Genomic DNA, 22353 nt, shown 5'->3' with positions numbered 1-22353 from the left:
TGGGCAGACTAGATGGGCCAAATGGTTCTTATCTGCCGTCATATTCTATGTTTCTATGTTTCTTTGTTTCTACATTTAAAATGTAGATAATAAATAGAACAGAAAGTAACAGATCAAAGAACACGGTGTAGTTAATATAAAAAAATTAAAATGGGCAGCAACATACATATACAAGCGACTAAATATGAGTGTAAGCTCACGATATAGAATGCATGTGCGCTCCTAAATAAACTATAAGGATAATCAAAATTTATACAAATATAAATGTATTTATTATTCAATGATAAATAAAAAGATAGCTCAATAGATCTATAATTGATAAAGTTAATATAATATTAGACAAATGACATAATAAAGCTATCTAGATATATAAAAAAAAAAAAAAAACACACAATTATATAAAAATGAAGCAAAAATATAAATGAGAAAACTCAATAAAAGTACCTAAATAGAACAGAAAATGGTGAATTATATAGTTAATTTTTAGCAAATTCATCTAATTTGCTGAATTCCAGTGTCAGTCCGATTCGGGTGTTTAGGTGCTCCAAAGTGATGCTACCTGTAACGGACCCGCTGGCACCCCGACCAGGTACCCTCCGCTGACGGATGCTCCTAGTGCTTTCCGAGGTCTCCAAGCACTCTGCCTGACACCATAACCACTGCAGACCCCACGAACCGCCGCAGCTTGGTTGGGGTCTCGCCGACTCCACCCACTCTGGACCCAAGACCAGGGTCCAACTTCCAGTAGATGGACCTCTCCAAATTCCAGAGAGCAGGAACAGGAAAAAGCTCTTAGCAGAGCTTAGCGATAATACCCTGGGGAGTATAGTGATTATAGCAAACCCCAGAGTGTAGTTCTCCAATCCCCCAAACATGAGCCGAAACTTCATGAAGGTACAAGATGATCTGAGGTGCTAGCACACCCAGTATGACTTTTATTACAGTTGTTGCATATACAGGACCGCCCACAGGGAGGGATAAAACAACCAATCATATCACAGTTACATCCCACATATTCCCTTCCCCTTATCCTGAGAGGAAACTCAATTATACATACAGTTAAAACATACTTTTTACCCAACATTTATAACTCTAAAACCATACATCCAATCTCTATAAAAATACATATTCACAATCAATCCATTCAGGGGAACAACATATTAAAAAATGGTGCGAATCAGACCAGTGGTTCAAAAGTTAAGGGAAAGTCCTTGGTTATCAAATGAAGCATGGCTTTTCTTCCCAAAACAGTTCCACAGAGTCTCTATCCTGGAGATAATTGGGAAGTAATCCAATTATCTCCAAGGACAGAGGTAAAACTCCATTAGCCACATGGCAGACAAAGGACAATAAAAGACATAAAAATACATACTGTTACATTTATCACATAGAACCTACACATTTACAATTTACCTAACACATAATAGCATACATAATATTGAAGACAGCCTGAATGCAATCTGCTTCACAGTCTTAAAGGGACATTGTTCCTAAAAGTCATAATATGTCCACGGATGGTTTTTAAAGGGCCAGCAGCAGCACCATACAAATCCAATATGCCCAAATGTTGCACCTGAAAGGCCAAATCTCCCAGGGACCATAGTCAACAGGTAAGAGGCTGGCAATCAGGCTCCTCCAACAGCCAGGGGTAAAGGGCAGCTTGTCACCAATAAACCCAGTGACAAAAGGCATTTCGTCACACATCTCCCCTTTGGGGGGGGGGAGACTAACCAGGTACCTGACCTCTCGGTCAGTGCCTGAGTTAGTCGATAAACCCACCCACAGTGAACAAGTACATGAGTAGCCCAACCACAACACACATTTACTGCACCTGGTGGTTCCTCTGGTGCTGCTGGGAAACACACTGTGGAGACTGGGGGAGCAGAGGCCAACTGCTCTCTGCCCCGATGACAGCGCTTCTGCTGGGGTAGCCTTGACGCAACTTGGTTGGGGAGGAGAGACATCGCTTACCTCTTCCGCCCAGTGTACTTGTGAGGGTAGTTGGGGATCTGGATAGACCATCCAGCATCCCTGTATGTCGGGTGCATAGACTACGGTCTCATCTGCACCTTCTGGGGGAGGAAGGACGACACCTTCTGCTCTCTGGGACTCACACTGCCGCTGGGGAGGAAGGACGACACCTTCAGCTCCCTTGAACTCACACTGCTGCTGGAGAGGAAGGACGACACCTTCTGCTCTCTGGGACTCACACTGCCGCTGGGGAGGAAGGACGGCACCTTCGGCTCCTTGGAACTCACACTGCCGCTGGAGAGGAAGGACGACACCTTCTGCTCTCTGGGGTTCACACTGTCGCTGGAGAGGAAGGACGACACCTTCTGCTCTCTGGGACTCACACTGCCGCTGGGGAGGAAGGATGGCACCTTCGGCTCCATGGAACTCACACTGCCGCTGGAGAGGAAGGACGACACCTTCTGCTCTCTGGGGTACACACTGCTGCTGGGGAGGAAGGACGGCACCTTCGGCTCCCTGGGATGCTAGTTGCTGCAGGGGCGAGGGACCGACAATCTCCTCTCCCTGGGACGCTGGTTGCTGCAGGGACGAGGGACCGATAATCTCCTCTCCCTGGGATGCTGGTTGCTGCAGGGAGGAGAGACCGATTGGCCACAGCCCCAATCTCCGAAATCGGAGCTCCAATTCCTATGCCGCTCGATTCTCCTCACCCAACTTGCGCACGGTGGCCAGGAGCGTCTCTACCGAAATATTCGGGCCATACCTGGTTAACCGCCTCTCTACCTCCTTCCCGTAAGCCTCGCCCTCAAAGCGATAAGTCATGTTTGCTGTGAATAGGGGCACTGTACGAATACTAGCGTTGCCCTCAAATTGCAATTCCAAACGAACTGTGTCTCCGAGCTGCTTCTCCTCGCACTAGGACGCCATCCCACCGCTGCCACCACTGTAACAGAACCGCTGGCACCCCGACCGGGTACCCTCCGCTGACGGATGCTCCTAGTGCTTTCCGAGGTCTCCAAGCCCTCTGCCTGACACCATAACCACTGCAGACCCCACGAACCGCCGCAGCTTGGTTGGGGTCTCGCCGACTCCACCCACTCTGGACCCAAGACCAGGGTCCAACTTCCAGTAGATGGACCTCTCCGAATTCCATAGAGCAGGAACAGGAACAAGCTCTTAGCAGAGCTCAGCGATAATACCCTGGGGAGTATAGTGATTATAGCAATCCCCAGAGTGTAGTTCTCCAATCCCCCAAACATGAGCCGAAACTTCATGAAGGTACAAGATGATATGAGGTGCTAGCACACCCAGTATGGCTTTTATTACAGTTGTTGCAAATGCAGGACTGCCCACAGGGAGGGATAAAACAACCAATCATATCACAGTTACATCCCACATATTCCCCTCCCCTTATCCTGAGAGGAAACTCAATTATACATACAGTTAAAACATACTTTTTACCCAACATTTATAACTCTAAAACCATACAATCTATATAAAAATACATATTCACAATCAATCCATTCAGGGGAACAACATATTAAAAAATGGTGCGAATCAGACCAGTGGTTCAAAAGTTAAGGGAAAGTCCTTGGTTACCAAATGAAGCATGGCTTTTCTTCCCAAAACAGTTCCACAGAGTCTCTATCCTGGAGATAATTGGGAAGTAATCCAATTATCTCCAAACACAGAGGTAAAACTCCATTAGCCACATGGCAGACAAAGGACAATAAAAGACATAAAAATACATACTGTTACATTTATCACAAAGAACCTACACATTTACAATTTACCTAACACATAATAGCATACATAATATTGAAGACAGCCTGAATGCAATCTGCTACACAGTCTTAAAGGGACATTGTTCCTAAAAGTCATAATATGTCCACGGATGGTTTTTAAAGGGCCAGCAGCAGCACCATACAAATCCAATATGCCCAAATGTTGCACCTGAAAGGCCAAATCTCCCAGGGACCATAGTCAACAGGTAAGAGGCTGGCAATCAGGCTCCTCCAACAGCCAGGGGTAAAGGGCAGCTTGTCACCAATAAACCCAGTGACAAAAGGCATTTCGTCACACTACCCAATCGTGTAAGTGCCTTGGTCAGGGGAGGGCTGGCAGCCTTAGGCCTGGGGTGCAAATCCAGTCAAGTGGCCCACCAAAAGGAGAGTAAAAACACCTTTCCCATGTGATTGAAAGGGAGGGGGCAATCACCTAAACAGACACTAAATGACAGGCGCACACACACACACTTGCTGATTTGGCACACACTAAAAACACACACTCACTGACAGGCACACACACACACACACACACACAAAGACACACTGTTACAGGCATACTGACTCAGACAGACAGACAAACTGGCACACACACACAGAGACATACTTGCACACACAGACACACTGACACACACACAGACAGACATACTGGCACACACACAGAAAGACACAATGTTACAGACATACTGACTCAGACAGACAGACATACTGACACACACACACAGGCATACTGGCTGGCACACACACAGAGACATACTTGCACACACACAGACAGACATACTGACACACACACAGACAGACATACTGGCGCACACACAGATACTCATTCACACACATACACCCACACTTTACACTTTTAAAACCAGTAGACAGGGGTGTAGTGGGGGACAGGGGCTGAAGTGAAGGGTATAAGCTGTAATTGGGGGTTTAGGAAATGTAGGTGGGGATAGGGGCTGAAGTAGGTTGATGGATACAATTTGGGAAAGGGGCTGTGGTGTGGGTGATATGGGTTGCAATTGGGGGAGAGGAGCTGTAGTGGGGATGACTGGTTATATAAAGCCAGGGCTTTCTGTAGCAAGTTGCCTGTTGTTGACTTTGGCTTGTTTCTCGTTCATGCTGTCTTCTCCTACGCTTGACCTCGGCTTTCTCTCTGACTACTCTTTACGTTAAATCTGACCATTCTAAGTCCCAGTAATACGTGGTAATTATCTCTTCAGCAGATTACGGTCTGTGAGTGTTGGGTTCTCCTATCTAGCCTTGATTTGTATTCATTTATATTTTAATCTCAGGACAACACTGTGCATATTGCAAGCCTACCTTCAGCTGTTCCTCTACCACCTTCAACTTATCTTCAGCTGTATCTATTGCACCTTCAGCCTTCCTTCAGCTGTGTCCTTACCCCCTTTGCTGGATGACTATTCCATACAACTACAACTAAATCTGAAACTAGTATTTCCTGTTGTAGCTCTCCTTCCTTTGTATATCATAATCTGTAACTCTAAAGCAGTCTAGGAGCTTCATATTTGAATTGTGCTTTTATATAGAACTCTGTAAGTATCTTTATCCTTTTAAATAATCAACAACATTATATTAATTTTACAGACATCACATTTGACCCCATGGTTCTGCTTGGACAGGCGGTCTCCAATGTTATTTGCTCGGTCGTCTTTGGTGAGAGATTTGACTACGAAGATAAGAAATTTGAAAAACTTCTGTTCAACATTAGCGAAATTTTGCGACAGTTGAATTCATTTTCTGGCCAGGTGAATACTGTCAATTCTTTATTGAGGTCTCTTCCATACGGCTTGTGATATTAATTGGCTGGCTAGAGCAGTGGTAATGTTTATGCCTTGAACTGGAGAACACAGGTTTGAAACCTGGTCAAAAAGTGTCATCGGGCCAGGGGTGTACCTAGAGCATTTGGCACCCGGGGCTGGTCCTTATTTTGGCACCCAGGATGGGTCCTCATTTTGGCATCCACCCTTACCCTGGTCACCCCACACACTTTAAAATGTAAAAAACACCCTCTATTCTGCGCGTCTCAGTGCTAGCTTGGAGGAAGTGACTGAATTTCACTCCCCCCAGCCCCCCCCAGCACTGCCATTACAAAATTACAGAAGCCTTGTCGCACCATTAAAAAACAGCAGCGCACAACCGGGCCCCTGAAGCAGTGGCGACTCTAGGAACAATATATATAGGAGACACATAAATGGGGGGAGCATTAATAATTTTCACTAGGGATAATGTGCTGACTTCAGACAACACATTTGCATATAACTCACATTAGCCACCCAGATTTCTGGGATGGCTGACACCTCTTAACTTTGATCTTTGTTTAACGGATAACTCCCTTATTTCCTATCCTTATGTGGGATTGCCATATTTAAGGACACCAAATAAGGGAGCTATCTGCTAAACAGCACCCTAATTTGGTATCTTTACAGATAGAATCTCACGTAAGGGCACCAATTTACCGAATTCTCTACTAAACCGCAAAAAGATCAAAATTTAAAAAGCCGTTTTCTTAATTTTAATCTTTCAGTTGTTTAGTAGATCGCTCCCTTATTTTTTTTATCCTTATGTGGGATTAGGACACCAGATTAGGGAGGTATCTACCAAACACATACACATTTATATACATATATATATATATATTAATAGGTCCAACCAACCTCCCTACCTTGCTCTGAGAGGGCAGGAGTGGATCCTCCACCTGGTGACTAGCGGTTGCTGCAGGGTTGGGATCTCTGTGCTCTTCCTGCACAGCTCACTCGCATGACCAGTATTGATGCCAGTGCCAGAATTACTTCATATCCCGGCTGCTGACTCACTGCAGGGCGCGCACAAACTCCTATATGGTCCATAAAAAATGTTTAATCTCACTGCCTCCCAGTATATATCTGTGCTAGCCCCTTGTGTAAAAATGTGTGTTAGTGACAGCCTATGTACATGCCATGTGTGTGACTGCATATGTAATCTGTGAATGTGAGCCTGTGTGTAATGTGTTTATTTGACAGTGGGGGGGGCAGTTGTATGTGCCTGGGTCTTAGTGTATGATATTGCATGGGGCAATGTGACAATGTGGAGGAATATGTAAGTGGGTTAGTATAACTAGCAGGAGAAAGGTATATGGCAGGGTGGGACAGTGTGGTGGATACTATGACAGTGTGTGCCATTGCACATAGTGGATTGACGGAGGTGACTGCAGGCGAGGTGGTGAGTATATGGTCTTATATGGCAGGGGTGGGTGTTATGTGTCAACGGTGGGAACAATGGGATTGGGTGTTATATGGAAGAGAAGGTATTATGTCAAGGTGGGGGTGTATGGCAGGGTGTGTATTATGAAAGTACAAGGAGTGGTGCAGTGCCTAAAGTGTCCTTAAAATATATATATATATATATATATATATATATATATATATATATATATATATATATATATATATATATATATAAGCAGGGAGAGAATGAAAAAAAGGGAAAATATATAGCGTAGTATGTCACTGTCCAAATAAGTAGAATAAAACAAATGAAATACACAATTTCCTGGAGCTAAAATTCATTAACATAATCAATCATACAAAAATATTAAAAAACATTGAAAAGTAAAAGAGAAGGGTAGTGGGGAGTGGATGGAATTTGAATAAGTAAGAAACTAGCATTTTTAAAGCTAAAAATAACATTGTAGAAAAAAATTACTTTATTAAAAAATAAACATTTTTACAAAAAATAAAACAACAAAACAAAAGAAAAAAAGAAAAAAACGTTATCACAAAATAAAAATATTATGACAAGGCAGGGGTGTATATGGCAGGGAGGGTATTGAGACAAGGGGGGGTGTGTATGGCAAGGAGGGTATTGAGACAAGGCAGGGCTGTATATGGCAAGGAGGGTATTATGACAAGGCGGGGGTGTATATGGCATATATGTATATGTTTACTTGTAAAAGCAGTCTCTCACAAATTAGCTGCATATCCTTTTTTTAATATGTACCCTTTTGTGTATCAGCTCCTTCAGTCGTTCCCAGATGTTCTGAGTGTCATCCCTGGCCCTCACAAGAAAGTCTTCACAAATGTCTCTACTCTCAGAGCGTTTGTTATAGGGATGATTAAATCTCATGAAGAAACGTTAGATAAAAACTGTCCAAGGGATCTAATAGACTCTTTCCTGATAAAGATGGATGAGGTAAGCATCTACAAAATAAGAATTGTCCCTTTATGCTCAGAAACATTTTAAAGAAGGCAATATAAATACATTTAAATTCTTTTAGGAAAAAAATAATCCCAATACAGAATTCCATGATGAAAATTTAATTGGAACAGTTATAGATTTGTTTTTTGCCGGAACAGAGACCTCCAGCACAACATTAAGATACGGTCTCCTGATTCTGCTCAAGCACCCAGAGATTCAAGGTATATATTCACATATTCACACTTATTATAATATTCAATCATCTGTACAAAATAATTATCTGTTCATAGAACATGATCAACTCAAACAATATTAACCCCTTAACGCTGTTACGGCGTGCTATGCCGTCACGGGTTAAGTGGGCTTTAAAGCCGTTATGACGGCATAGCACGCCGTAACGGCTTGCAGCCCCAGGAGGTAAGTTATACTTACCTCCACCGCGATCCGCTTCGGGAGGACTGCCTCACAGCCCAGGCAGCCCTCCCACGGCAAATGAGGCCCCCGGGGGCCATGTGATCGCTCTCAAAGAGCGATCACATGGCCCCCTATAGCTGGCTGTGGATCTGCCAGCAGGGGGACTGTTTGAAATATCAGACAGTCCCCCTGCTGGTGGGAAGTATAAAAAATAAATCAAAGACAAATGTAAAAATAAATTAAATATATTTTTATATATATATAATATGTATATATATTATATATATAATATATATACATATTATATATATGTAACGTCATACAAAGTGTATTTTAATATTAATATAAGTATATATATTAATATTAAAATACACTTAGAATGACGTTACATATATATAATATGTATATATATTATATATATAATAGATGTACATATATATATTATATATAAATACGTATAATTAAAATAATAAATAAATTAAATAATAAAATAAATAAATAAAATATTGAAACAAAATTTAATATAAATTATATATGCATATGTAATTTCATTCTAACTGTATTTTGTTATTAATATATATATATCGGTAACAAAATACACTTAGAATGACATTCTATATATATCTATATATATATAAAATACAAATAACCGCAAATATATATATATATATATAGATAAATACATATAATTACATAAAAGATTACATTAGTATACACGTAGAATTTAAATACCTATAAATGCATATATATTAAAATTCTACATGTATATTTAAATAATCTTTTAACGTAATTATGTGATTTGATTAATTAAAATTTGATTGACATGCATGACAACACAGGGAGAAAGTGCAGAGAATTTAATTCGCAAGCACTATATTTGACCCTGTAACTCTCCAAGACACCATAAAACCTGTACATAGGGGGTACTGTTTTACTCGGGAGACTTCGCTGAACTCAAATATTAGTGTTTCAAACTGGTAAATTGTATTACAACGATGATATTTTAAGTAAAAGTTACGTTTTTTGCATTTTTTACAAGCGAACTGCACTTTTATGGTCTATATTATTGTTGTAATATGTTTTACTGTTTTAAAACACTAATATTTGTGTTTAGTGAAGTCTCCCGAGAATAACAGTACCCCCCATGTACAGGTTTTATGGTGTTTTGGAACGTTAGAGAGTCACATATAAGGCTTGCATTTCATTTTTTTCACATTGAAATTTGCCAGATTGGTTATGTTGCCTTTGAGAGCGTATGGCAGCCCAGGAAAGAGAATTACTACCATGATGGCATACCATTTGCAAAAGTAGACAACCCGAGGTATTGCAAGTGGGGTATGTCCAGTCTTTCTTAGTAGCCACTTAGTCACAAACACTGGCCAAATATTCGTTTTTTGCTTTTTTCACACAAAAACAAATATGAACGCTAACTTTGGCCAGTGTTTGTGACTAAGTGGCTACTAAAAAAGACTAAACATACCCCACTTTCAATACCTTGGCTTGTCTACTTTTTCAAATGGTATGCCATTATGGGGGTAATTCTCATTCCTGGGCTACCACACCGTCTCAAAGGTAACATTACCAATCTGGCAAATTTCAATTTGAAAATGTAATGTTCTATATTTGACCCTGTAACTTTCCAAAACAACATAAAACCTGTTAATGGGGGGTACTGTTGTACTTGTGAGACATCGCTGATTACAAATATGTGCATTTTTTTTGCAGTAAAACCTAACAGTATTATGACATTCACAGTTAAAATGTCAGACGGAAATGCAAATTTAAAAAAAAATCTTATTTTCTCACATTTTTTTTACTTTTATTCATAATAAATGATGTTCCACATATGAATAGTTAATGATAGATTAAAGCCCTGTTTCTCCTGAACAAAATGATATATAATAAGTGTGGGTGCATATAATTTGAAAGAGGGGAACTACGGGTGAACAGACACATAGCGCAAATTCTAGTTTTTGTTTACGTTTTGTTTTGATCAGAACGTGCACTATTGACTCCGTCCTGAAGGGGTTAATACCGTTATTTATAAGAAACAACGAATATGCTGGTATTTTAAAGACATAAATCATTTTATTGTCCAAGGCTTCCTTCATGGAGGAAAAACATTTATTATACATTATTGAAAATAATAAACCTTGATTATTATTATTATTATTATTATTATTATTATTATTATTACCTATGTTTATATTCATTGTATGTATTTTAATACTGTTTTTTATGTGTGTTATTTCTTTATTTTGTCTCTAGAAAAGGTCCAAGAAGAGATTGACAGTGTAATTGGCCAAAGTCGATCTCCATCAATGGAGGACCGGAGTAAGATGCCGTATACCGATGCTGTGATTCATGAAATCCAGAGATTTGCTGATATTGTCCCTATAGGTGTTCCCCATGCAGCCAGTAAAGACACAACCTTCAGAGGATATCACATTCCCAAGGTCAGTGTGCTTTAGAACGAGAAGTGGAAAGTAACACATATAACAAAGTATTCACTTACTAATATATAAAGCAAGGCTATCTCTTAAATGCTTACACTTTATAAATATAATATTTTTTCCTTAAAGCTATTTAACAAATAGGTAGATCATTATCATTATTTACCTTTTTGCATGGCCACAGTGGTGTATCTGTAGGAGTCAATGGAAATGTAATTCATTAAATTGCAACCATTGTTTGGAACTACTTTTTTGATATAAATGGTTTATTAATATTATCACAAAGTACATAAAAAGAATCATTAACATACATTACACTCATCATAGGTATTGGTTTGGAGCAGGTTACACAAAAAAAGATTTAAAAAAAAGCATATACAGCAGTCAAACTGTCCATACATATTATCTTATTATAATAATAAACCCAAATTACAAATAATAACCTGCACCCTTCCCCCATCTGCCCAGCTTCCTCACCAAACCCCCGGTAATCCTAAATTTAGAAGATACTCCAATTTCACATATTAAACATCATCCCCAACCATATCTTAGAGGAAAAGCCCTAGAACATAAAATAACAAAAATGAGAGTAAGGAAATATTCTAAAGGCTGTAAAAATTAAAAACCAGGGAAGATGGGGTATATCCGGGTCACAAACCCTCAATACCCATGAACCACAAGCACACACATCACACATACATAGTTCCGAAATTCCCTGGGGAGGTGGGCTGATGAGTAGCCTAGATTATAAATAATTTTGTCCAAGGGTTAAGCAACAGTCATCCCAGATGGCCCACCTATAATTCGGGGCTATATAAACCCCTAATTGCCCATCCTCTCTTTCTAATGCTCTATTTCTCTGCATCATCCTTTCCACATCTAATCACTTTGGCAACCTCCCTGCTTTCCAATTTACAGCAATCAACCATTTCGCTATTGAAAGAGTACCAAGCAGGAGGGATTTTAGTTATTTAGTACGGAAACTAGGTATGAAATGAAACAGAGCCAATTCTGGGGTTAAAACAATCTTTTCACCAGAGATACAAGACACCCCATATTGTACCTCCTTCCAATATTTTTGTATATAAGGGCAAAGCCACCACATATGTAACGCTTAAACTACTTGGTTACAACCTCTCCAACAGAGTTTTGAGATGTCGTCTTTCTTCATTTGCCATAGTTTAAGCGGTGTTATATACCATCTATTCACAAGTTTAAAATATAATTCCCTATATGAGACGTGTTTAATTAATTTATCTGTTGAGACAAAAGCAGCCAACCATATCTCCATGGGTCAAGATTGATTTAATTCTTCCTCCCAAATTCTTACATTCAGAGGTTTAATGTTTAAATCTCCATCTCTCAAAAAGCTGAAGCATTTCGATAACATATGCTTCCTATTTGTTGAATATTATTTTTTCACAAGAAGTCAACTGTCTAGACTGTTTTAGGCAATAAATCGATGAACAAATGCTCAATTTCAGCCTGATATATTCTAACCACATATTAGCTGGAATATTAAAATTAGACTGAATATAATCAAATTGGAGGAATTTATTATCAACATACAGATCTCTTAAATATCTACATCCGGCCTTTAGTAGTATCTCTAGCAAAGAAGATTGAATCTTCTCCTGAATCCATAAAATAGGCATGATCGGGCTTGGAAATGGGATCAAAGAATATTTATGATTCAAATTCCGCCAGCCTTTGAGAATATGCCATAATGGTGAATTTTTACTATATACTAAACCACTAGTTAAGTCATCACGATAAAGAATTGAGTTCAGATATATTTATTTGAAAAAATAAGCTTCTGTCGATACCCAATTATTATTTTTTACCTCTTCCTCCCATCTCAATGCATGTGCCAGAAGGGAGGCTTCCTGATATTTCTTAACATCTGGGTATGCGATCCCACCGCCAGAAAACGTTTTAACCAATATTAGTAGCTTAATTCGCATTCTTTTATTCTGGTGAATAAATACATCTATCGCCTTTTGTAAATTGTTCAACAAATAGACGGGACAGTGCCAGGGTATGCATCGCATGATATAGGTGATCTTAGGTAATAAAGTAATTTTAGTCGCTGCTATTCTACCTGACCAGGAGATCTTGAGATTTTTCCATGTAGATAGTACTTGCATTATATTAGAATAAACTAATTAAAAGTTAACTGTTGTGATTGTTTTCATTTCAGCAAATAATTTAATTCCTAAGTGAGTTATTGAATGTTGCCAGTTAAACTGATATAATTGGCTGAGAAACTATATTCAAATATGACCTCTTGAAGAGCTGATAGAGATTATTCTGGATTTTCTACTGTTATTATTACATCATCAGCGTAAAGAGAGATTACATGAGATTTTCGATTCACAACAATTCCTGTTATATCAATAGATTCCCTTATCGCACACGCCAATGGTTCAATAATCAGAGCAAAAATTAAAGGAGACAATGGGCAACCTTGCCTAGTGCCATTTGAGATGACAAACCTTTCAGACCGAAAATGTTGACCCGTTACACATGCAAAAGGAGATGTATATAAGGCAGCTATCGCCTTAGAGGCAAAATCACCTAAGCCATATTTTGACAGGGTGTGGAACATAAAGTCATTATCAGACTGGAGCAACTTAAATGGAGTCCAAAAGAAATGGGATTATTTAAAAGCTGCACTACTGAAGGCAACAGAAAATTGCATTAGGCTTGTCAGTAAAAGCAAAAAATTCAAGAAACCACTGTGGTACTCCGCAGATGTGGCCAAAATAGTAAAAAACAAAAAGTTAGCATTTAGTAATTATAAAAAAACCCAGAGTGAGGAAGACAGAATGACCTATAAGATTAGGCAGAAAGAGGCTAAGCAAGTTATAAGAGCTTCCAAATCACACACAGAAGAGAAAATAGCACAGTCAGTAAAAAGGGGAGACAAAACTTTTTTTAGATACATAAATGAGAAAAGAAAAGTAAAACAAGGATTAGTTAGATTAAAAACAAAAGAAGGAAGGTATGTAGATGAGGATAAAGGTCTAGCTGACTGCCTCAATGAATATTTTTGTTCGGTATTTACAGCTGAAAATGAAGGAAAGGGACCTCTGTTAAAAAAAAGATAAATTAGTCATTTATTACACGTATTACAAAGGGATTTAGGGGTGATTATTTCTGAGGACCTAAAGGTAGGCAGACAATGTAATAGAGCAGCAGGAAATGCTAGCAGAATGCTTGGTTGTATAGGGAGAGGTATTAGCAGTAGAAAGAGGGAAGTGCTCATGCCATTGTACAGAACACCAGTGACCTCACTTGGAGTACTGTACACAGTACTGGAGACCATATCTTCAGAAGGATATTGATACCTTAGAGAGAGTTCAAAGAAGGGCTACTAAACTGGTTCATGGATTGCAGGATAAAACTTACCAGGAAAGGTTAAAGGATCTTAACACAGAAGCCTTCAGAAAGCACAAAGGTTGGTATTTATTCTTGAAAATTAATTAATAAAAGATTGATTATATCATGGAGCTAACAATTCACACCCAGTGTTGCAGGATAAAACTTACCAGGAAAGGTTAAAGGATCTTAACATGTATAGCTTGGAGGAAAGACGAGACAGGGGGGATATGATAGAAACATTTAAATACATAAAGGGAATCAACACAGTAAAGGAGGAGACTATATTTAAAAGAAGAAAATCTACCACAACAAGAGGACATAGTCTAAAATTAGAGGGACAAAGGTTTAAAAATAATATCAGGAAGTATTACTTTACTGAGAGGGTAGTGGATGCATGGAATAGCCTTCCAGCTGAAGTGGTAGAGGTTAACACAGTAAAGGAGTTTAAGCATGCGTGGGATAAGCATAAGGCTATCCTAACTATAAGATAATGCCAGGGACTAATGAAAGTATTTAGAAAACTGGGCAGACTAGATGGGCCGAATGGTTCTTATCTGCCGTCACATTCTATGTTTCTATGTCCCAATCTACCCTGTCAAATGCTTTCTCAGCATCCAGTCCCACAAAAACTGCAGTTGTTTTTTTTATTTTTAACCAGTGAAATTAAGTTTAAAAGTTTCCTAATGTTATCTGAGCCCTGTCTCCCCTGAATAAAACCTGTTTGGTCGGAATTTATCAAATTGTGGATAGGTTTATTCAGTCTTTCCGCTAAAATTTTAGCATAAATCTTAATATCCACGTTTAATAGAGAAATAGGTCTAAAGTCCCTACATTCAGGGGTTAAGTTGTTTGTTTTGGGGATTGTTATTATTTGAGCTTCTAGCATTTCTGGGTATGCTCGGCCAGCGTTCTTAATTACGTTTAAAGTTTGACACAAATAGCTGGATATCTCCTCTTGACAGTGCGAATAAAATTTATTAACTAGGCCATCAGGTACAGGAGCTGAGCCAAATCTCAATTTAGAGATTGCCCATTTAACTTCCTGTTCTGTTATATCTTCATTTAACTGTATCAACTCTGTGTAAAAAACCCTAGGGAGATAGATCTTATCTAAAAATTCCACAATTCACCTTTTTTTCCCGCTATCAGCTATATTAGAGGAATTCAAATTATAAAGATCACAATAATATTTCTCAAAACATGCGGCAATTTCATCAGGTTCAACAACCAGTTTTTTATTACATACCAACTTGTCTATTCTATTATTGTTTAGTTTTTGTTTCAACTTACTAGCCATCAATTTCCCTGCTCTATTTTGGCCGTGATATGATCTTTGTTGGGAAGCCCAGAAAGATTTATCCGCCAATAATTGTTGAATTCCCTTTATTTGTAATTGTAGTTCTCGTATTTTATTTATCTTTAAGTCAGATGGAGATTTTTTATTTTCTCTGTCCAATATCACCAGTTCTATATGTAGGTTTCTTAATGATTTACCTCTCTGCTTCTTTAAAACTGACTGCCATTTTATCATTATCCCTCTTATGTAAGCTTTATAGGAAAGCCATACTATTGCTTTAGAATTTACAGTTCCATCATTTCTTAAAAAGAATGCAGCCGTTTCATTTTTTAGATTTTTAAATATTTCCTGATCTTTAAATAGTTCTATACGCATCCTCCATGATCTCTTGTTCTTGACAGGAGGGTCGATATCCAAACTTACTCCAACCATACCATGATCAGACCAAGTGATCACTCCTATTTCTGAATATTTGATCTTTGAAATACCCTACCCATCCACAGATATAATCCAATCTGCTATACATTTTATGTCTATGTGAAAAAAATGAGTAATCCCTCTCGGGTGAAAAGTTCTCAATGTATCAAAAAGAGTGTAGTTTAATAATAGCCTATTAAACTTCTTAGAGTTTTGTACTAGATGAGGATCCAATTGTATCTCTCCCATAAAGTTTCTGTCTACAGAAGGATCCAAAGGCAAGTTAAAATCTCAACAGACAAGTAAGGTCCCTATAAAAAAAATGTCATTACTTTCAATGTCTGAGTGATAAAATTAATTTGCCCTTTGTTAGGGACATACATATTAAAAATTGTGAATTTGTGGGAATTAATCAGGCCTGCCCATAGCAGATATCGTCCTTCTTTATCATCTATGACAATATCCTCTTTTATTGTTAATGATTTATTAAATATTATTGAAACCCCTCTCGACTTCTTGAGTAAGTGGCATTATAGGGATTAAAATAATATCTATTACCAAAAAAAGGAATTTTATTAGTCTGCCAGTGAGTTTCTTGCAAACATATAACGTCCGGTTTGCCCCTAAACAGATTTTTTAATGCTATACTTTTACCCATTGTATTTAAACCCTGGACACTAATGACCCTGAGAGTCATAGTGAACCAAGCTCACCTCGACTCTAAGAGCTTTCTAAGCCACCTCCATCAGCACTTCCCTCCCCATGTCTCGGAACCTCCCAGATAGCATAATACACACATTCATACCCATTCATCCATAAAATAAAAAAATGATGTGATACAATCATCTTTTTAAAGGATCTGTCTACTTGGAGAAACCCCACTTCTCACACTACCTCCTCTGGAAGGAGGATGCAAGGAGCCTAAATAACAAAATTGGGGAACTAGAGGCATTAGCATACACTAAACAATATGATATAATAGGCATAACGGAAACATGGTGGGATGAGACACATGACTGGGCAGTTAACTTAAATGGGTACATGTTATTTAGGAAGGATAGGCAAAACAAGAAGGGTGGTGGGGTATGTTTGTATGTCAACCATGATTTAAAGCCAAATCTTAAGCAAATGGAATGCGATGAGAAAAATGTGGAGGCTTTATGGGTAAATATCTACTTGGGGGAAAATAAGTGAAACTAACTATTGGTTGGGATATGTTATAAACCACCTAATGTTAATATTGACGAGGAACAACAGCTGTTTGAGCAAATTGAGAAAGCTGCAAATCTGGGTAACACTTTAATTATTGGAGATTTTAATTACCCGGACATAAATTGGGACAGAGGGACTAGTAGCTCAGCAAAGGGAATTAGGTTTTTAAACTTGTTAAATGACACCTTCATGTCACAACTAGTACAAGCACCAACTAGAATGGACGCTTGTCTGGACCTGGTTTTAACAAACAACATTGATCTTTTGACCAACATTCAAGTAGGTGAGCACTTGGGAAATAGTGATCACAATATAGTGTCCTTTGAAATAAACTCAAAAAAACAAAAGCACATGGGGTATACTAAAACATATAATTTTAAAAAGGCCAATTTCAATAAGTTAAAGGAAGCTTTACAATATATTGACTGGCATAAACTCTTTAGTGAAAAGAACACTGAGGATAAATGGATCATCTTCCAACAAATATTAGAAAGGTACATTTCTCAGTATGTACCATTGGGAAATAAATATAAAAGAAACAAATTAAAACCAATGTGGCTTAGTAGAGAAGTAAAACAAGAGATTCAAAATAAGAAAAGGGCATTTAAAGCATTTAAATCGGACAAATCAGATGCATCTTATAAAAGATATAAGGAAGCAAATAATGCGTGCAAAAAGGCAATTAGACTTGCTAAACTTCAAAATGAAAAAATGATAGCTAAAGAGAGCAAAACCAACCCAAAAGCATTTATTAAGTACATAAATTCTAAAAAACCCAAAAATGAAAGTGTAGCTACACTAAAAACTGAAACGGGGGTGTTAGTCAATGAAGACCAGGAAAAGGCAGGAATTTTAAATAACTATTTCTCCTCTGTATATATTAAGGAAGAACCCATGGCAATAGATGTGCAAATTATTGCTACTAAAAACTTGCAGAATAATTGTAATTGGTTAGCTCAAGACAAGGTGCTGCAGCAACTAAAGAAAGTTAATATAAACAAAGCTCCAGGGCCTGACGGTATCCATCCACGTGTACTTAAGGAACTAAGTGTAGAAATAAGTGAACCTCTGTTTTTAATCTTTCAAGATTCTTTTCTTTCAGGAAGTGTTCCGGAGGATTGGAGGAAGGCAGATGTTGTTCCTATATTCAAAAAGGGTTCAAAATCCTTGCCTGGAAATTATAGACCTGTGAGCTTAACTTCTGTGGCTGGTAAAATATTTGAAAGGTTATTAAGGGATTATATTGAAGAATTCCTTGAGAAGAACATGGTTATCAGCAAAAATCAGCACGGTTTTATGAAGCACAGGTCGTGTCAAACTAACTTGATTGCATTCTACGAAGAAGTAAGTAGAAGTATAGATCAGGGTGTTGCAGTGGATGTGATCTATTTGGACTTTGCCAAGGCATTTGATACAGTTCCACACAGAAGATTAGTGTTCAAACTCAAGGAAATCGGTCTAGATGAAAATGCTTGTTCTTGGGTAGAACATTGGCTTAACAACAGAGTACAAAGAGTTGTCGTTAATGGTAAATTTTCAAGCTGGACAGAGGTGGCAAGTGGTGTCCCTCAGGGGTCTGTTCTGGGACCCCTTCTATTTAACATGTTTATAAATGATCTTGAAGACAACATTGAAAGTCATGTTTCAGTGTTTGCAGATGACACAAAACTTTGTAAAATAATACAATGTGAGCAAGATATTACTTTGCTGCAGAGGGATTTAGATAGACTGGAGGACTGGACACTCAAATGGCAGATGAAATTTAATGTTGAAAAATGCAAAGTTATGCACTTCGGCGTAAAGAATACACAAGCAACGTATACCCTTAATGGAAGCGAATTAGGGATAACAACACACGAAAAGGACTTGGGAATTGTTATAGACAACAAACTATGCAACAATGTGCAATGTCAATCAGCAGTGGCCAAGGCCAGTAGGGTATTGTCATGCATGAAAAAGGGCATTCATTCTCGGGACGAGAATATCATTTTGCCTCTTTATAAATCACTGGTAAGACCACACATTGAATATGCTGTGCAATTTTGGGCACCTGTTCTAAAGAAGGATATTATGGCACTAGAAAAAGTGCAGTGCCTGAAGAAGTGGTTTTATCAGAGTCCATACAGATGTTTTAACAGCTACTAGATGCATACTTGCAAAAACAGAATATTCAAGGATATAATCTTTCAATGTAGGGTAATAACTGCTTGATCCAAGGATAAATCTGACTGCCATTCTGGGGTCAAGAAGGATTTTTTTTTTTTTCCTAGCTTGTTGCAAAATTGGAAGTGCTTCAAACTGTTTTTTTTTTTTTGCCTTCTTTTGGATCAACAGCAAAAAACATATGTGAGGAAGGCTGAACTTGATGGACGCAAGTCTCTTTTCAGCTATGTAACTATGGAAGTGGCGAATACATCTACGTTTTGTCGAACTACCTCAGTTCGAGACCTTGGCGGGAGGTCTCCCGTCAGACTTGCCGATGGTCTCTATATTCATCCTGAACAACAGCCCAAAATATACAGCCCTACCTATTTGGATCACATAATAAAAGTGGATGCAAAATAATCTACCAAATACTAATGCAGCAAATTCTGCATAAAGGCTCAAAGAGCCACCAAAAACAAAATACAAAACTTAGTAATCCGCTAGGAAAGAGAAGGAATAGAAGAGAAGAGCATCTCTGTATACTAAAACCCATCGGGTAAAAAAAAAAAACAAACCCTTACAATACCCATTCTCCCAGTTACCATACTCTTTTCATCTGTGATTGTAAAATGCCATATGAACCCGTTTATAAAACAAATTGTGTCTTTAAATAGTGAAAGGGTTAAAGTAGGAGAGAAGGTACTTCAAGATTGACTGTCATTCCTGGGGATTTACCAATTATGCTATACATACCATTGAATGAGTCAAATTATACAAATACATCTATATGTTTTCTATATTAAACATTCTACTGTAATATGCCCCTTAATTTGTAATAAACATTTACTCCATAATAGTGACATATCTTGTGCAATTTTCCAGTGCAAAAAGAAGAAAAAATAAGAAAAAAAGCAACAATATTTATTGTAATATATTGCATATTTAGAGATTTAAACCCATATGGGCCCTTCAGGCCGTAGTAATGACTTTTTTTGTGAAGTTTTCCAGTGAGGAAAAAAAACAATAATATTTACTATGATATAATATATAATTTATAAATGTAAACCCATAAGGGCCCTACAGGGCCGAGTTATGAAACCTTAATTTACCCTTAGTGAAATCCTTAACTAACATTTGCCAGTGTACCAGTGCTAAACCTCCCTTGAGGTAGCTCAATACTACCAAGAGAGCAAACTAATTATTATTCATATCCCTTAAACCAACAAAGCTAACACATTTTATATGCCTTTCCAACAGGTTGAAACCCGATTAAGGCAATTTCACTCCAGTAAAAATATTACCCCAAAACAATTGAAAAGTGCTAAATTATTACTAACAATTACCTTAATATCAAGTATAAAACTCTCTACCAATAGACCTTTTGATGCATATGCGTGGTTACCCTATCCAAACCCTAAGAGAGAAAAAAAGAACTATAACCCCCCCTTAAACTACCCCCCCCCTCCTCACCCCCCTCTTCACCCCCCGCCCCCCCCCCGGAACTCAGACCACAAAGAGATCTATATTCATTTATCAACCTCTAGTTATCTCTCCTCCTCCAATTATTTAAATCCAAGTGTCATAATTTATTGACTTAAATTAAAAAACTACTGTTTGGAACTACTTTACATCCACGAATCCATTTTTATGTTTGCTTGGAGGAACTTCTGTCACATGGAGGCAGGTCTAACCCGTTGACATAAAGATGTCTGCTGTCTTCTTAAATTTATTTATATAAACAAAATATTGTACACTATATGGATAAAAGTATTGGGACACACCTCTTAATTTTTTTAATTCAGGTGTCTCAATTAGAGCTATTGCCACAGGTGTATAAAAGAAAGTACCTACATAGAGACATAGAATGTGACTGCAGATAATAATCCTTTTGGTGTATTTCTTTGTCCCTGGCCTTGGCTATTCCTGACTCTCTTTTTATCTGTAAGGCCCGCTAATATATCTATGTAGAACCTCTGTAGGATTCGTCATTCCCCTAAGTTGGAGTACGACCCTGTGAAACGCACAGAGTTACTATAATTAATTAATGTACAATGTTTGATTCTTTGCAGGGAACATTTGTCCTCCCAGTTTTGACTAGTGTCTTGAAGGACCCCAGGTACTTTAAAACCCCCCATGAGTTTGACCCTGGTCACTTTCTGGATGAGAACGGACGTTTTAGAAAGAATGAAGCCTTCATGCCATTCTCTGCAGGTAATAGTATTCTATCAATTATAGATATTGAAAATGTCTTATGAAGGTTTGGAGAAAAGTCCACTTATGTATATTTGATCCCGTGTTCTCATCTCTCCATGTTTTGATCTCCAGGTAAACGTATGTGTATGGGTGAGGGTTTGGCTCGTATGGAGATTTTCCTCTTTCTTGCAACCATCTTGCAGAATTTCACCCTGAAACCAACGGTGGATACGAAAGACATTGATATAAAACCAGAGCCAAACACCAATGCTTCAAGACCTTGGAACTACCAGATGTATGCTGTCCCTCGATTCAAATCTTAAGTGCGGAAGCCAATCTTCGTAAAACACTCAACATATAAATAGTATCAAAATAAGCAGGAACAAAGTTTTTACGTTAATTTACATTGCTTTCTACAAACTGAATATTATTTTATCTTCTTTAGACTGTAAGCTCATTTGAACAGAAACCTCATCAACCTATTGCTCCTGCCTCATTTATTGTTAAATTTCCCTCTTTTATTGTAAAATGCTGTGGAATAAGTAGGCACTTTTTTAAATGCCAATAACAATAGCAATAATAAAAGATTTCACAGATGTCTAAGAAAATAATGCAGTGTTTTTGCTAAGGATTCAAGGTCAGGCAGGAAGTAATTGAAAAACTTAAATTAAAATGAGGCTTAATACCTCTTAAGGACTGTACACAAGACCGGTCTATGTTTCTGTGACTCTCTCAACACTATGTTCAGATTTCAAATTTTATACAAGTTCACATCTGTCTTGAGAATGTAATTTATACAGAATAGCATTGTTTAAGGCTATGTTTGCTGGAGTTTATCAGCTATTACTGAAATACTGGTAATATTGTTTTGTAAATGACTTATGGATCAAAT

The 22353-nt window shown here is 38.0% G+C and overlaps 1 protein-coding gene across 1 annotated transcript in view; it reads left to right on the top strand.

Annotated features, from left to right (window-relative positions):
• The window catches only part of LOC134572302 (cytochrome P450 2C8-like), a 94139-nt gene extending 72213 nt beyond the window's left edge, over positions 1-21926 (top strand). The window contains exons 5-10 of the mRNA XM_063431185.1: positions 5358-5527; positions 7773-7940; positions 8026-8167; positions 10629-10816; positions 21338-21479; positions 21594-21926. Coding sequence (XP_063287255.1) covers positions 5358-5527; positions 7773-7940; positions 8026-8167; positions 10629-10816; positions 21338-21479; positions 21594-21784 — 1001 coding nt within the window. The 3' untranslated portion in view covers positions 21785-21926. The remainder of the gene's footprint in view (positions 1-5357; positions 5528-7772; positions 7941-8025; positions 8168-10628; positions 10817-21337; positions 21480-21593) is intronic.
• Positions 21927-22353: the final 427 nt, after the last annotated feature.

Source organism: Pelobates fuscus, chromosome 9, assembly GCF_036172605.1.
Source record: "Pelobates fuscus isolate aPelFus1 chromosome 9, aPelFus1.pri, whole genome shotgun sequence".
Lineage (NCBI taxonomy): Eukaryota > Metazoa > Chordata > Amphibia > Anura > Pelobatidae > Pelobates > Pelobates fuscus.
The sequence above is the reverse complement of the archived record's forward strand: the minus strand, read 5'-3'. Positions and strand labels throughout refer to the sequence as shown.